This window comes from Sorex araneus, chromosome 10 (genome assembly GCF_027595985.1).
Source record: "Sorex araneus isolate mSorAra2 chromosome 10, mSorAra2.pri, whole genome shotgun sequence".
NCBI lineage: Eukaryota > Metazoa > Chordata > Mammalia > Eulipotyphla > Soricidae > Sorex > Sorex araneus.
The window spans coordinates 43,315,297-43,331,619 of record NC_073311.1 but is presented as its reverse complement, the minus strand read 5'-3'; the positions used below and the strand labels follow the sequence as shown (position 1 = coordinate 43,331,619).

The 16,323-nt window shown below is 42.8% G+C and overlaps 1 protein-coding gene across 1 annotated transcript in view; it reads right to left on the bottom strand.

The window, feature by feature from the left end:
* MYBPC1 (myosin binding protein C1) overlaps nucleotides 1-16,323 on the bottom strand; it is a 90,719-nt gene that overhangs the window by 12,200 nt on the left and 62,196 nt on the right. The window contains exons 17-23 of the mRNA XM_055118223.1: nucleotides 16,075-16,234; nucleotides 15,588-15,692; nucleotides 13,471-13,659; nucleotides 11,608-11,742; nucleotides 6,877-7,044; nucleotides 4,985-5,073; nucleotides 1,209-1,404 (exon numbers count right to left, since the gene is read on the bottom strand). Of these exons, the coding sequence (XP_054974198.1) occupies nucleotides 1,209-1,404; nucleotides 4,985-5,073; nucleotides 6,877-7,044; nucleotides 11,608-11,742; nucleotides 13,471-13,659; nucleotides 15,588-15,692; nucleotides 16,075-16,234 (1,042 nt within the window). The remainder of the gene's footprint in view (nucleotides 1-1,208; nucleotides 1,405-4,984; nucleotides 5,074-6,876; nucleotides 7,045-11,607; nucleotides 11,743-13,470; nucleotides 13,660-15,587; nucleotides 15,693-16,074; nucleotides 16,235-16,323) is intronic.

Sequence of the window (16,323 nt, the reverse complement as noted above, 5' to 3'; positions counted from 1 at the left end):
AAAAAGTATGAACTTTCACCCAAGGGGAGGTTTGCCATAGGAACGTACTACTATTTAGAGAATGACTAGTTTTCTCAAACTTGCTGAAACTTAATAATGAAAGTGAGTGCAAGCAAACCTTCTTCTTACCTCTGCTCTTAAATTTCCCTCTGTGTGTGTGCGGAGGGGAGGGGTGTATGTGTGTGTTGTGCCCTACTTACCACTATTTGGTCTCCGTTATTAAATTGTTGTGGGGGCCATCCCCGTGGTTCCCAGGCTCACTGATAACAATGGGGGTCACCAGAGCCACACCTCATGGGGGTTGGGTACGGGAGTGTCAAGCATCAAACTGGGGTTCCAACATGCAAGACATGCACTGCTATGCTCTACCATTTGAACCCATCCTAAGACCAGCAATATTTTTTATGCAAGAATTCAACATATAAAATAGTTTTACCAGCAGGGAGTTGAGAAACAGTACAAAAGAAATATATTGCAAAGTACAGGGAGTTTTCACAAGAAACACAAGCTGATTCTTTGATATACATATATATGCTGTCAGTCTCTCATGATGAGTCTGGTAAACCAGTGAAAATGATCCTTATGTGCTAACAAAGGTCACCAATTTTTCTGTCACTTTTTAGTGGGGGGCACTCCTGGCAATACTCAGGGGTTACTCCCTACTCAGTGCTCAGGGCACTCTTAGGAGTGTTCAGGAGACCAAACAGTGTCAGGGATCAAACCTGGGCCTTCAGAATGCAAAGCATGTGCCCTAATCCTTTGAGCCATTTCCCCTGGCCCCTCTATTAAAAATTTATTTTATTTTAAAGAGCTCTATAAAGTGTTACCCAACAAAAATTTCTCATTTTTTCTTTTCTGTTTGGGGCCACACCAGGTGATACTCAGGGGTTATTCCTGGATTTATGCTAAGGAATTACACCTGGCAGTGCTCAGGTGATCATATAAGGATGCCAGGGGTTGAAACTGGCTCAGCCACATGCAAGGTAAGCATCCTTCCCATGATACTATCCCTCCAGCCCCTCACTTTATTATTCCTATTATTATTACTGCAGAAGCTGAGAGATGAATTCATGGAGTCACGCATGTGAATTCATGGTAGAGCAAGTGCTCTACACTGAGCCACACGCCAGTTTCTCCTTATTTGTGTCCCAGTGTCAAGGAAAACTAGTTGCCCTATTACTTGGACAGAACTCGAGGTCCCAACCTACCAACGATCTGAATATCAATGGAGGCGCTTTCCACATATTTATCCACTTTAACTTCAAGATCGTATTTCCCAGAGTGGGTCCTCTCTGCTTTTCTGATAAAGATGATTGTATCTGTCTCAGAGTTGCGAATGTTTATTTGATTCTTATCAATTTCTTGACCATCTTTTTTCCAAGTTAATTCTGGTCTTGGTTTTCCCTAGAGAGAGAGAGATAAAAAGTAGAAAGGAAGAATCAGATTGTCACCCAGATCCCCATTTCCAGCTTTTATTATTTTGTCTTTATCTGGGGGCGGGGCGGGGGGAAGCTGTGCTTTTAGATCACACCTGGCTATACTCAAGGCTTACTTCTGGCTCTGTGCTTAGGGATCACTTCTGCTAGGGCTCAGGGGACTATACATGGTGCTGGTAATTCTTATTTACTGTACTATTTTTCCACTCCGTTTTCAAAAAGAGGCAGAAGCTTCCCCAATCTAGGTAGGTGTTGAAATCATCCTGTGATGAGTGACTAGAGCAAGAACTGACACTCCCATGGAATTAGAACCCATTTGACCCAGCAATACCATTTCTGGGAATATATCCCGGAGATGCAAAAAAGTATAGTAAAAGTGACATCTGCACCTATATGTTCATTGCAGCACTATTCACAATAGCCAGAATCTGGGAAAAACCGAGTTCCCGAGAACAGATGACTGGTTAAATAAACTTTGGTACATCTACACAATGGAATACTATGCAGCTGTTAGAAAAGATGAAGTCATGAAATTTGCATATAGATGGATCAACATGGAAAGTATCATGTTAAGTGAAATGAGTCAGAAAGAAAGGGACAGACATAGAAAGATTGCACTCATTTGTGGAATATAAAGTAACAGAATGGGAGACTAACACCCAAGAATAGTAGAGATAAGTACCAAGAGGAGTACTCCACAGCTTGGAAGCTGACCTCACATGCTAGGTGAAGAAGCAGATCTGATATAGAAGGGATCACCAAGCAAAGGGTGCTAGGCTGGCCCACTAGAGATGGGAGATATGGGCTGAAAATAGACTATAGACCGAACATGATGCCTACTTAATACCTCTGTAGCAAACCACAACACCCAAAAAGAGAGAGAGAGCAAAGGGGAATGCCCTGCCACAGAGGCAGGCCACAAAGGGGACAGAATGGGGGTCGTGGGAGGGATGCTGGGACCATTGGTGGTGGAAAATGGGCACTGGTGGAGGGATGGGCACTCGATCATTGTATGACTGAAATGTAAGCATGAAAACCTGAAGTCTGTAACTTTGTCTCACAGTGATTCACTAACAATAAATAAATAAATAAATAATTTTTTTTTTAAAAAAAAGAACTGACACTCCCTATTGTCCATTGAACGCATTTGGTGTATAAGGCACTATGTTCACTCACATCAAGTATCATTACCCTCATTTCTTGCATAAAGAAGTTGAAAACTTGTGTAAGATCTATAAGTGAAGGCCTGTCTTGAGTTGGGTCTCTCTAGTGCCAGAGCTCACACCACACAGCATAATGATTAAGAGCCTGGGCTCTGTCCTCTAGAAATTGTCTTATCTGACTCCACTTAATAGCTGTGTGCCCTGGGACAAGCTACTTTAACTTTCCATACCTCAGTTTCCCATTTTATAAAATAAGAACAAAGATAATACCCCTTACATGGGGATGTTTATGAAAGATAGATATCCTTAGAAAGTGTCAGTGTATTCGCATTTTATTTTTATTACTTTAATTTCTAATTGAATTTTATCATTTTGGATTGACAAATTTATTTTAATCCACATGTAGAGTGAGATCATAGTTACTGAGCCGGTCACCTAGCACCCCAGAATGCACACTTGTGCAAATGCCACCTGGTCAACTAAGGTCCCACCAGCCCCTCCAACCTATCCCCATTGACACGTTAGAGATTTGGGTACCACCATCTCCACCAAAGACACACTCAATGTAGTCTCCATTCACGGAGCCCAAACAAAGACTCAAACTATTTGTTTTTGGCGTGGGGCACACTCAGCAATGCTCAGGGCTTACTCCTGGCTCTGAGCTCAGAAATCATTCTTGGTGGGGCTTAGGGGCCTTATATGGCACCAGGGGTCAAGCTGGAGGGTCTACTACCTGCAAGAAACGTGTCTCTACCCAGGTACTATCTCCTAGGCTGACAAGACTCAAGCTTTTATTTATCGCTAAGATTTCATTGGATTTCCCTGAGCCATGAACTTGCTCTTCCTTTCTTCCTATTTTGGTTTTGGGTCACACCTGGTGATGTTGAAGGTTTACTATTAGGTCTGCACACAAGAATTATTCCTGTCAGTGCTCAGGAGACCATATTAAGTGCCTAGGATGGAACCAGGGTCAACTGTGTGGAAGGTTAAGTGCCCTACCAGCTGTACTGTCTCTCCTCCCTAAGGTGAACTATGTAAGGGTTTTATTCATGTCATCTAAATGTTAATGATTCAGGGTGGAGGGTAAAGCACCTCCTTCCCAGGGGCTCCTAATGAAGGTATGTGATAAGAAATATAGTTAGGCATGTGAACATGTCATATAAAACCTCTTTCCATAGAGCCTGTGGTTTGGTTGGGGTTTAAAATTGGAGAATAATAGCGCTAAGAAAAGCAAACAGTTCCAGGCCTCAGCTCTTTAAACATACAACATGCTGTTAGCTACTGGAGAATAAAATGAGCTCTCTACTTAAAGAAACACTGAAATAAGCACTCTTGGGTTTAAGCATTAGGGGATGTGGCTCTCCACAAACATTTTCTTGCTGTGTGACTTTGGGCAAGTCATTAACTTCTTTGAATGCGTTTCCCCCTTCTCAAGAGGAAATAAGGAAATCTGTCTTTCTTGCCTCAAAAGATAATAAAAGGAGTCTGATGACTTTCCTCTGAGAAAACTTTTTTGGATCACTTTTAGCAGAACATTCATAAGAAGCAACACAAAAGAAATTATTTAGGTCCTGCTTTCAGGGCAGGTTTTTGGGGTCGGGGTGGAATATTACAAATATGGTGATTGATGCAAAGGTGTAATGGTGGTGGTATTAGTGTTGGAATATAAAATGTAATAAATTATTGTGAACAACTTTATAAAAAATCAAATAAAATTTTTAAAAAGGAGTCAGATGAATAAGGTGGTATACTTTGTGTGTGTGTTGGTTATGTGTGTATGTGTTTGTGTGTACACGCACGTGTGTGGGTATGGGTGTGAATCCAGGATTGGTTTCTGTAAATGAAGTCTAATTAATCTTGTGAATAACAGAATCTTTTGCTGGAGAATGATTTAACGATTTTTATAAGTCTCAGCTAGTGTATTAAGATCTTAAATTATGATGTCCTTTATTGAAATTTAATTTGGTACAGAGCTAATTGTTGGAAGATTCTGATCTTAGACATCTGTAAAACTGGTTTCCTTGAAATTTAAACTGATAGCTTCACTTAAAATTAAAGTCAGTTTTACAGATGTGCAGTACCAAAGTCTTCAAGCATTTTTTATTTTGAACTCTATTTCTTCCTTACCCCACTGCAGTCCCCAAGTTTCACATAAGACCAGATTTATCTGTCCAATGTAGAAGGAAATTCTATGACAGTTTTTATAGATGTTGCTTGTTCTGAAACAAGAGATTCTTTATCCACTTTTAAGTCTCTTCCATTATTTTCCTATTCTGCTGATAAATCCTGAATGATAATGAACTTCAATACTTCAATGTGAACAGATCCCCTCTTATTCACCACTCTTGCACAGGAAAGAGAAAATGAGTGACCCGGAATTATTACCTGGAAAGGTATCACCAGGTTGACAGCTTCTCCAACTCTGCGAATGTAAGTTTGCTTCAGGTGCCTCGGGATGCGAATCTTCGGAGGTTCTGGGTGAGAGTGGAACAGTATCATTGTGTTATCAGTACAGGGCTCTGGGAATGGCCTGCAATTAGCATATGGCACATGTGCACTGAGATACTTTTGTGCTTGTGTCTTTGCAGTAAAATCTTAGATGATATATGGTAAGTTTGGTTCTAAATGTTTTCTTCAAGCAGAGATGTTTAAATAGTTCAATTCTGTCCTTTATCACCTTCATTTTACTGCAATCGTTTGTTACTAATATACACTTGAGCCAACTATGTAGAAAAACACCCCACTTTTTCTTTGAGCCTAACCCATATTTCTCACAGCTTCTAACTTTAAGTATATTCTCTGATGGACATTCAAATGTTTCATAAAATATCTACATGCACCCCCATTGTATGAAGAACTGCCAATTCGCTTCTTGAGGGAGCACATCTAGAGATGCCCGGGGCTATCCCTGGTTCTGTGCTTTAGAATGATTCCTGGGAGTGTTCTGAGAATCACGTGTGGTATCAGGGATCAAAACAGGGTTGGTGGATTTCAAGGTAAGCATCTTAACTTCTGTACTATATCTCTAGCCCCCGTTGAACTGGTTTAATTACATTGGTTGCGGGGCTAGAGTAATGGTGCAGTGGATAGAATGCTTGCCTTGCATATAGCAGACCTGGGTTCGATCTCTGGCATCCCATAGGGTCTGCCAAGCTCCTTCAGAATTGATTCCTGAGTGCAGAGCCATGAGGAGCCCCTGGACATCGCTGTCTGTGGCCCATGAACAAAATTATAAATTATATTGTCTATAATGAATAAATAGCTTTTAGAATAAAATCTGGTCTCACAATGATAATAAACTTATAAACATATATGTAAGTAAGTTTATAAATGTACTATAAAATTGTGGACAGTTCACTTTGATTCTACATTAAAATATGCTAAGTTGCACTTAAAGGCTATCTGCAATATTGAACTTAAAACCGTTTAACTCAATTTTCATGCAGTGACACAAAAGTCCGTGGTTTCTTCTGCATTTTGGATGTGACTTTAGTCCAGGCACAAGGAGCTTTTTGGTTTGTTTCATTTGGGGGCCATAGCAGGTGGCTCTTAGGAGCAATGCCAGCGCATGCTCCGGAGATCCATCCTGGCAGTGCTCAGGGAGCCAGGGTGGCCCCATGGCTGAACACAGGCTCCTTCATGCAGAGCATGCACTCCAGCCCTCTGAGCTCTTCCCTGCCCAAACTGGCCCTTCGATTGTAACTGTGAGTGCAGGGTGCTGGGAAGACGAGAAAGAGATGCAGTCTGGAGGCGCTGACTCGGTCTGTCTCAAGGCCCCAGCAATCATACTCATCATCTTGGGCTCAGTGCAGATGTCCAATGTTGAACAGAGCAAATATGACACACACATCATTATGGAAATGCCTGTAGCCTTGCAAAAAAGCCCTGAGCCAAGTTGCTGCCACAGAGGGGTGTGCCTGGAGCTGTCACACTTCTCTGTTCAGTGTCGACACTAAAGCCAGCACTGCCTTCTGGAACCAACGGAGCTAGTGAGTTAACTAAGTGATCCTCCAACAAGCTCTACATCCCAAGCTGATCTCTCCCATTGCCTGAAATGGGCTCCCACCCTCCTTTTTACAGTGCTGGGGATCAAATCCAAGGCCTTACACATGGACACCGACTCCTCTACCTACCACTTGGCTATATCCCCAGTCTTGCTCATTTCTAAGTCCCGAGAAGCATGAACAACATGTTAAGGAGTGACAATGAAGTGGAATTTAAAAAGGTGAAGGTTCTAACGTGAGCGAGAGACGAGATCTGAAGCCTTAGCCACTGACCAATGATTTCCTTCACCAGGATGGGCTGAGAGTAGTACTTGGGCTCGCTTTCACCCGCGGCATTCACAGCCTTCACGCGCACGAAGATCTTGGCATCCGTTGGCAGACCTGTGATTGTGAACTTGGTCTTGTCGATCAGATCTGTGTTTGCTGCTTTCCAATCCTCAGCTGCCATCCAGAAGAGAGCAAAAGAAAAGAAGAAGCTGGTTAATGAAAGAAATCACCGTACTGGTTACAGTTGACTTCCAATTGGTTTTTTTATGTCTCATAATGGACTCATTTGGAGGAAATATGATTTTTATCAGGACTCAAACACATTTTTAAAATTTATGTAAAAAAAATTTCCGAGAAAGGATAATGTGAATAATGTGAATGGGAAGAAGGAAGTCAGATACTATTTCTGAGAAACCTTTTATTTAGGATACTGACACCACTACTCATATCACTTACTAAAACTAACATTGTTCCGAAGATTGCACCAGTTTTATTCCAATTTAGTCTTATACTAGTGGACGTCCATGAGATTTTTGTCATCAGAATACACTAATACTCAAAAAAATAGGAAAATGTTCTTCTTATGAAAAATTCCACATTCATATGATCTTATTTTATCTTGACTGGTTTATTGCTATCACACACAAACAGAAACATAAGAAATCAGATCATTCTATGAAGAGAAGCTTCTTTTGATGCAGGGGGTGGGGGTTGGGGACACAACTCAGCTCATGACCATGACATCCTGAGAAACTGACACCATTCTTTCTCCTCAATCTAGTCAGATGTCATAAAGCTGCTGGGAGCATGGTCTACACCGTGAAGACAGTTTAAAACCAGGCTTATAAATATTTCAGCTTCTAATCCATTCACCTAGGCCTACAGGGAAAAAGATGGCTTGGATCCCAATTAGTAACTCCTTCCTGCTACCTACCCCACTGCTATGTTATTTTTTTTAACTGTGTGCAGTTGGTGGGTATACTTCATAGTCAGTCATAAGACATTCCCAGAAACGTTATCAGATAGTAAAAAAAAAAAGCTTGGGAGCATTCATCGAATACTTTACCTGAAAGATCAAATGCAGCCTCCCCATTTTCATTAGACTCATTTGCTGATGTACCTTTGAGAATCCGTCATTAAAATTAATTCAAAACACCCACATTCACACCAGGAGAATATCATATCAGTAGTCAGCATTCTCTGTTAGTAACGTATGCAAAATGTGCAAAAATCTTTGTCTTCAGAGTAGTGATGGGAGGGACCAAACATGTTAGGGGGACAGGGATGGGGGAGAGATGGGATTCCAGAGGAAAGGCCCAGGATACTATGTTCAGACTGGGGTTGGGGTCCTGGGGTGCTTGCCACAGAGAAAAGGAGGAGAGAGAAGAGAAGGAGAGAGAGGAGGCCGGGGCATCTCTAGCTGTGGTAACTGAGGAAGAGAAGAGCCATGTGTGTCCCTAACAGGAAAGAGGGAGCAGCTCTCCATGGAAGAGTCTATTCTTGCTCTGACACCATCACTCCAGCCTGGGGAGCCTGGCAGGTCCCCAGGGCACATAGTGCTTCTAACTGGGTGCTTCCAGTCTGGGACTTGGGCATTAGTATCTAGGAGCAAGGGTCCTGGTGTTACGGTCTGTCTCACCAGGGTTCAAGTTCCTGCTGGAAATGGAAGCTGCCCCAGAATAGCCAAAAGCAGCCCCAGGCACCATGATAACATGCTCACGAGCATGAAGATGAACGCTCCTTCGGGGACTCTGCATTTCGTAGGATGGTGGGAACCTGCTGGCCCACAGCGTTGGGGTGGGCTTCACTGGCTCTGGGTGTTGACTTTACAGATGCAAAAAGCTGAGTAGGGGACTGGGGACAGTGCTGGTACCCAGCACCATGGAACATTCTTCCTCTCTTATTCCAACCCTTCTGAAGAGTGTCACGAAGCCAGAATATTCTGGTGGTGTAGATAATAAAAATTAATCAGGACTTTGAGAAAGAGCTATGTAGTCTAACCTGAAGCAAACGATCCATTTGGGAGCTACTGGGCAACCGTTTAAAAATGTTAGAGACAATGATGAGAGAGTGAAAACAGGACATTGGGGAAACATGACTGAGAGAGTGAAGAGCTGGCAAAAGAGCCCATATCAAGAGGAAGCAGGGCAAGATAAGATTAGAGGAGAACACAAGTGGCTTAGAAATTTCCCTTCCCATAGGAACTGTTTGAACGGAGGATGACAGAGAGGAAGAAAATGGCAGCCGGTAAATGAGAAAGAAGTATGAAAGTTAACTGATACGTGAGGAGAATCTTAAGAATGAAAAGAAGAACTGGAGAGATAGTACAGGAGGTAAGGCACTTCCTTGTATGCAGCTGATCCAGGTTTGATCCCTGGCACCCCGTAGGGTCCTCACTCACCCACCCTGAGCATTTCTAGGAGTAATTTCTGAGCACAGAACCAGGAGTATGCCCTGAGCACTGCTGGTTGTGCACCCCCCCCAAACAAAAACTAAAACAAAATGGAAAAAAAGAAGGGACTAGAGTTAAGGAAATAAACAAAGAAGAGGAAAATGGTGCAAGCATGAGAGAGAGAGAGAGAAAGAGAGAGAGAGAGAGAGAGAGAGAGGGCATTGTCAAAACCAACACACATTCTATGAAAGGAAGAATTCTCTTACAGAATAAAACCTGACGAATATAAATACATAAACACTACAGAAAATTAGTCTGGAGGACAACAGCCATTAAAAGAGAATGAAGAACAGGGCAGCCACATAAAGTAAGGAAAGACTGCAAGAAGAAAGAGACGTTATGAAAGAACTTCCAGAGAAAGCTAATTCCCAAACGTTATGTGGTAAAATGTATACATGATACTGACTGTGTACTTATACATATGTATATGCAGACATACATATGTATTGACACAGACCACACACAAAATGATGTAAAATACACTTCGTTGTATTTTATCTAAGGTGGGTAACATCAAAATGACAGCCATGTATCATTTTGCTGTATCTTCTTACTTTTTAAACCTATCAGAAAGAAAAGAGTAAAGAATTTGCTCTATATCATACATACACCAAAAGGCTTGTGCTCAGCCGCCACGTCAAGTATAAGATTGGGGAACTTTGCTAGGCAGTACCGCGAGAGAGATGTGTGCTCACATTTTTTAAGGTGAGAGGGGGAAACGGGATAGGTTAAACCAGTGGCTTTCAATCTTTCATAAAAATACCTACAGATTAGAGAAAATAAAAAATATCTTACTGATTATCAAGGCAGAAGTAAAGAGTATAAGAAAATGCTTAAAAATATCCATATTGAAAACCACTGGGATAAACCCTATTTTTAAGTGCTCAAGAATTTACCTGTTGCATGAGTGACACTGCCACCTTCCCAAGCAAAGACAATTTTGGGTAATTTCCTGTGAAGGTCCCTCTGCTTAAATTCGGTGGCACTCATAGCCCTGCAGGAACCAAGCTAGGGCTCCGAGAGCTGGGTGCTGGGACCTCCAACAGATGTTAGCAGGAAGCCGTGCTCCCCTGCCCGTCTTCCCTCCCAACCAACCATGGTCATTTCCACCAGTCCCTGAACCTGGGTGTTCTTTTGGCAGTTTTCTCTTCATTAGAAGTTTCTTCTGGGGACAGTGAGCTCTGGGGACAGTCACGTCCCTGATTTCCTGGATGTGTTTGGAGCCTGTTTTCTCTTTATGTCATGTCAGATCTGTCCTAAAGGCTGGGCTCGCAAGCATGTTCTCAGCAGCTAGGAATATGGCCCGTGTTGTGTGGAGATGGGAAGGAGTTTACCCACTGCCATCTGTCAAGAAGTCCAAGGTTGGCACTGTTTTATTCACCCATTTTTAAATCATGACAAGCAGGCAGTGAAAAATCTCCAGAGCCTATTAGGAAATGTAAATTTTGTTTGTTTTTCAGTACACCCTAACCTATATATTTTTTGTGGATCTATTGTTAATCAGTATGGTTTTTTTTTTCTTTTTTGGTCACACCCAGCGATGCTCAGGGGTTAACTTCTGGCTCTAAATTCAGGAATTACTCCTGGCGGTGCTTGGGAGACCATATGGGATGCTGGGGATCGAACCTGGATCGGCCCCATGCAAGGCATACTCCCTACCCACTGTGCAATTGCTCCAGCCCCAGTGGCTTCTTTTAAATTTGATTTTCCTCTCTTCCTGAATTAAAGTGATTATGTTTTTATATATGTTCAAAACTAAGACAAATTACTTCTATCTGTCCATCTTATTCCTTACACAACTGCTGGGCTTTAATGCTGCTTCCTTTAAACTCTGAAAGTTGTGTGTAATTCATTCTTTTTCAGAGAAGACAAAGTAAAATAGCCAGATTGTCAAATGCATAGTCTCTCATTATTACCCAGAAATAAATTGCTTCTTGGACATCTAAACTCTATAGAGTTTAGAAATTTCAACCCAACTCATCCTAAGTAGACTTTTTATTTTTGTTTGGGTACCTACTTATCCCACCAATATAAGAAGTGGAAGTCCCAGAGATTCTGTCAGAACATTTACCAAGTCTCAGATTAATTCGCCAAGATATGATTGAGATGCCAACTTGTTAGCCACAAGCACCAAAGAAGGGCTATATGTTTGCCCCTTGTGGAAAGATGAGCACTTGCTCTTTTCATTCTGAAGGCAAGGAGTTCCCAAGAAAGAGAAACAAAAGGAAAGGGGCGTGTCTCACCTATTGATGATGGTATTCGTGTTAGCTGGGAGTCATACTTACTTCCTTCAAAGCAATACTCTAGCACATAGCCATCTAAACCTGCCGCGCCGATCTGGTCTGGGGGCCGCCACTTCATGGTGACCGTGTTGTCGGTGACAGAGTCAACAGCCAGAAGAGTGGGAGGGCTGGTCACAGCTTCAATGTAAAGGAGACAGAGGGGGAAAAAATCCACCACAGAATTAGACTAACAGAACCATGAGCCAATGAAGTTGGATACAAATAGAAATATACTCAGAAACTCGTTTCCTTAATTATTGATTTTAAAAGTAATTTTGATTTAAAATTGCTTACTTAATTATTTATTCAAATATTTTAATTATTAACTTAAGAACAATTACTTTAGCACAGTGGGTAGGGCGTTTGCTTTGCACATGGCAAATCAACCCGGGTTCGATTTCTTCGTCCCTCTCGGAGAGCCTGGCAAGCTACCCATGGTGTATTCGATGTGCCAAAAACAGTAACAACAAGTCTCACAATGGAGATGTTCCTGGTGCTCACTTGAGCAAATTGATGAACAATGGGATGACAGTGCTACTTATTTTTTTATTTTTAAAATTTTTTAATTAAAAAATGTTTTATTGGATCACTGTGAGATAGACGCTTACAAAGCATGATTAGTTTTAGTCATACAGTGTTCCAACACCCATCCCTCTATCAGTGTACATTTCCCACCACCAGTGTCCCCAGTTTCCCTCCGTCACCTCCACGCTGCCCACCTTCCTTATTGTTTTTAAATGATAAAATGCCAAGTGGTGCTCAGGAGGCCAGTGGTTCCATGCGAGAGCTCAAGGATGCAATATTGCTCTGGTCCTGTTGTGTCAGGGGTACTCAGGCTACCACGGGGGTGCTTAGGAGCCTCCAGGGCTGTACCCAGCATATAGGCCGGACAATGTGGTGCTAGAAATTGAACCCAGGCATGGTACATGCTAGACATGCATCAAGGATGCTATACTATCTTCTGACCCTGACTATCTCAATTTATTTTTAATTTTTAAAAATTTTGTTATTTGGGGTACTGGAGAGATAGTACAGTGGGTAGGGTGTCTGTGAGTAATTGTGACCTTGCATGTGACCAATTCTGTTCCATCCCTGGCATCCGACATGGTCCCCAAGCATCACCAAGAGTGAGCTTTTGGAGCCAGGAGTAAGCCCCGAGCACCGCCCCTGGGTATGACCTCAAAACAAAACAAAATTTTGCTTTTGGTCCATACCTGGTTGTTAGTAGTATTTTGTCCAAGGTGTTGGACTATAGTGCGTAAAGAAGAGTGATCAGAGTGGGCTTCTGTGTATGTCAGGGGGCTCAGACACAGGTTTTCAGTGGGAAAAGATAACCAGAGCCCCCCACCACTGTAACTCATGAATTCTGGACCCGCCTTAGGAAGAGCTTCAACTCTGACTAGGGTTGTTCTTTCATTTCACAGATAAAAAATTGCCGGGGCTGGAGCAATAGCAGGTAGGGCATTTGCCTTGCACGTGGCCGACCTGAGTTCGATTCCCAGCATCCCATATGGTCCCCTGAGCACTGCCAGGAGTGATTCCTGAGTGCAGAGCCAGGAGTAACCCCTGTGCATCGCCAAGTGTGACCCAAAAAGAAAAAAAATGCCTCTGTGGCCTCCCACCCTTTGCTCTCCCACCACACTAAGAATCTGCCAAGTCTGTTCCAGGAAGAGGTCAGAAGGAAGCAGTCATACTCTAGGGGAAGGAGTCCCACTGCAAGACATAGCTTTCTCTTTTTATTGTTGTGGGGGCCACACTTGGTGATGCAGGCGGGGGACGAGAAGCTAAGGGTTAAAGCCACTAGCCAAGCATGTACCCTACCACGGGTGCCACACCTCCTGCTCCAACACACTTCTCTGGACTCACCGATAGGCACGAATGGCTTGGAGGGCATGCTGGGCTTGGAGATGCCAATGGCGTTCACCGCAAACACACGCACTTCGTAGGCTACGCCCTCGATCATCTTCTTGGGCTCAAAAGTTGTTTCTTTGCAGAGATCGAAATTTAACCGCATCCACCTGGAGCTCTGCTTCTTTTTCCTCTCAATGAAGTAACCTTCATGGGGCATAAAAAGAAAAGGGGGGTTCCCCCTTGGTTTTCCAAATTAAACCTTGCAGATGTGCCTAACATTTCCTATATTCTTGATACTCAAAGTGAAATAGTCAAGTCGACTTGTTCGGTTTTGTTTTGAATCTCCCCAGTACAGCTCGGAGTGGGGCTGGGTAGGTGCTAAGGGTCTGAAGTGCTGGGGATAACTGGGAGATCTCGAGGGTGCATGGGTGTGCTTCCAGGACTCCACCAGCAATGCAGAGAAGCTCCAGTGTTACACTCAGTGGTGCTGAGAAAGCTACGTGGTTCTAGGGTTTGAATCTAGGCTGGGTGCAAGACATGAGCCCTAAGTACTGTGCTATTTCTCTGACCCCTCTGTAGATTATTTTTTGGTTTTTGTTATTAGGGCATTTGCCTTGCACGTGGCCAACCCGGGTTCGATTCCTCCGTCCCTCTCGGAGAGCTCAGCAAGCTACCGAGAGTACTCGGCCTGTACTGAAGAGCCTGGCATGCTATCTGTGGCGTATTAGATATGCCAAAAACAGTAACAGCAAGTCTCACAATGGAGATGTTACTGGTGCCCGCTTGAGCAAATCAATGAGCAACAGGATGACAGCAGTTATATTATTATTTCACCTACACCTGGAAATGCTCACTATTCCTGGCTCTGTGCTTAGGGATCACTCCTAGTTGTATTTGGGGAATCATGTGGTACTGGGGATCAAACCAGAGTTTGTCAAACACCTTAATCACTGTACTATCTCTCCTACTACCTTATTTTACCATCTTTGAGAGATAATAGAAAGTGCAAATATTAACACCGGAAGATACAGATAAAAATGGCAGGATTGGCACCAGAGAGAGGCCAACAGGCAGAGTACAGCTTGCCTTGCATGAGGCTGATCTAGGTTTGGTCCATGGCATCCCACATGATCCCCCAAGCCCTGCCGGGAGTGATCTCTGAGCACAGAGCCAGGAGTCAACCCTAAGTATTCCCAGTTGTTTCCAAAAACAAAACAAAGGACAGGATTGAGGGGGAAATGAAAATTGTTCTAGGAACAGAAGGGAGGAAAATCAATCACAGACATATAGGCCCTACTGACTTATTTAGTATTAGAGCTGAGCAATAGATTTGGCTGTGAGGGATGGGGAGATAGTTCCTCAGTGGCCAAGTTCTACCCCAAGTACCACTGAGCACTGAGCCAGGAATAGCATCCAAACACTGCTGGTATGGTTCAAAATTTAAAAAAAAAAAGGAGCCAGAGCAGGTAGGGTGCTTGCTGTGCATGCAGTTGACCAGGGTTCAATTCCTGGCACCACATATGCCACCGCCTTCCACCCCATCAACACAGTTAAGCCAGTTAAGGGTGATCCTTGGGTGCAGAACCAGGAGTAAGTCCTGAGTCGTAAGTCACTGAGTGTGACCTCAAAACCAAAACCAAAGGATATTTTTGAACTTTGAGTAGCAGCAATGAAGAAAATAAAGGGAAATGATCAGAGTTGTTGAGTATTATTATTAATAAGTAGGAAAATTTCTCATTTGATAGGGGAAAAAATCTTCTAAAAACTCTAAAGGGAATTTCTTTATAATAATTCTAAATTTCCCAATCATACCAAATGCAATTTATAGAAAATTGATAGTTTGATAGCAGTAGATATTTAGGTTTAAGTATCTTTATACCTTTAGGTTTAAGGTTTGATTTGTATTGTTTTAAAATTAGATATTGGATATAAAGGATTTAAATCAAGTACTTACAGAGCATCTCCAGGTACATTTTTATGTGAATGGATGCATAAAATTAACAGGTTCTCCTCTAAATGCTTATTTAAGTTCGTAGTATATGTTAGTATGCATAATGGAGAATCCAACTTTGCAAATGGAACAAGAAATGTTAACTAAGATTAAGGATGCCCCCATTGAGTTTTTGTGTTACCTAAGATTGGAGACCCCCCATCATAGACTGGAGGCTCCCAGTTCATGATGCACCAATCATCGCCCACGTCAGACACATTTGGAGCCACTGGAGGATCAGGGATGTCTGCAGGAAAGAAAAAATTCAGTGAAACAAAATCAACTAAAAGCAAGAGCATGTGCAAAGGTCAACACTAGCTGGCAAACATGTTTTGTGATAACTACAAAAGCAGTGTCATATTTGAGTCTTTGCTCGGATCTACCCAAATGTCCCATGGAACCCAAGACTAGTGTTCTTAACTTGAAAGTGGTGACTATGAAACTATTGTTGTTTGGGGGGCTCACCTAGCAGTGCTCAGCAAGGGCACTAACCTTTGTACTATCTCTCAGGCCCAATGTACAATGTTTGGGGACCCAGCAAAACTGAGAGAACCAAGAGGTATCAAAGTCAACTCTGGATCCAGTGATGCTCGTTGGATTTTAGAGGTTAGCAGACCCACAGGACTTACCCACAACCTTAATCCGGATGCTGGCGTGTGCTTCTCCAGCCTCATTTTTCAGATTGATATGGTAAACACCAGAATCATCCTTCTCAGCCACATCGATAACCAGAGTGCTGCTGTCCGGGTAAGTTTCTGCTCTCATCCGGCCGCTGCCCTCCATAATAGCCTAAGGAGGAAAAGAAGAAAAATGTGCTGTGACACCATACAGAAAGGACCACTCAGCGGTACCTTCCAAACTGCGCTTGACCTGGTGCT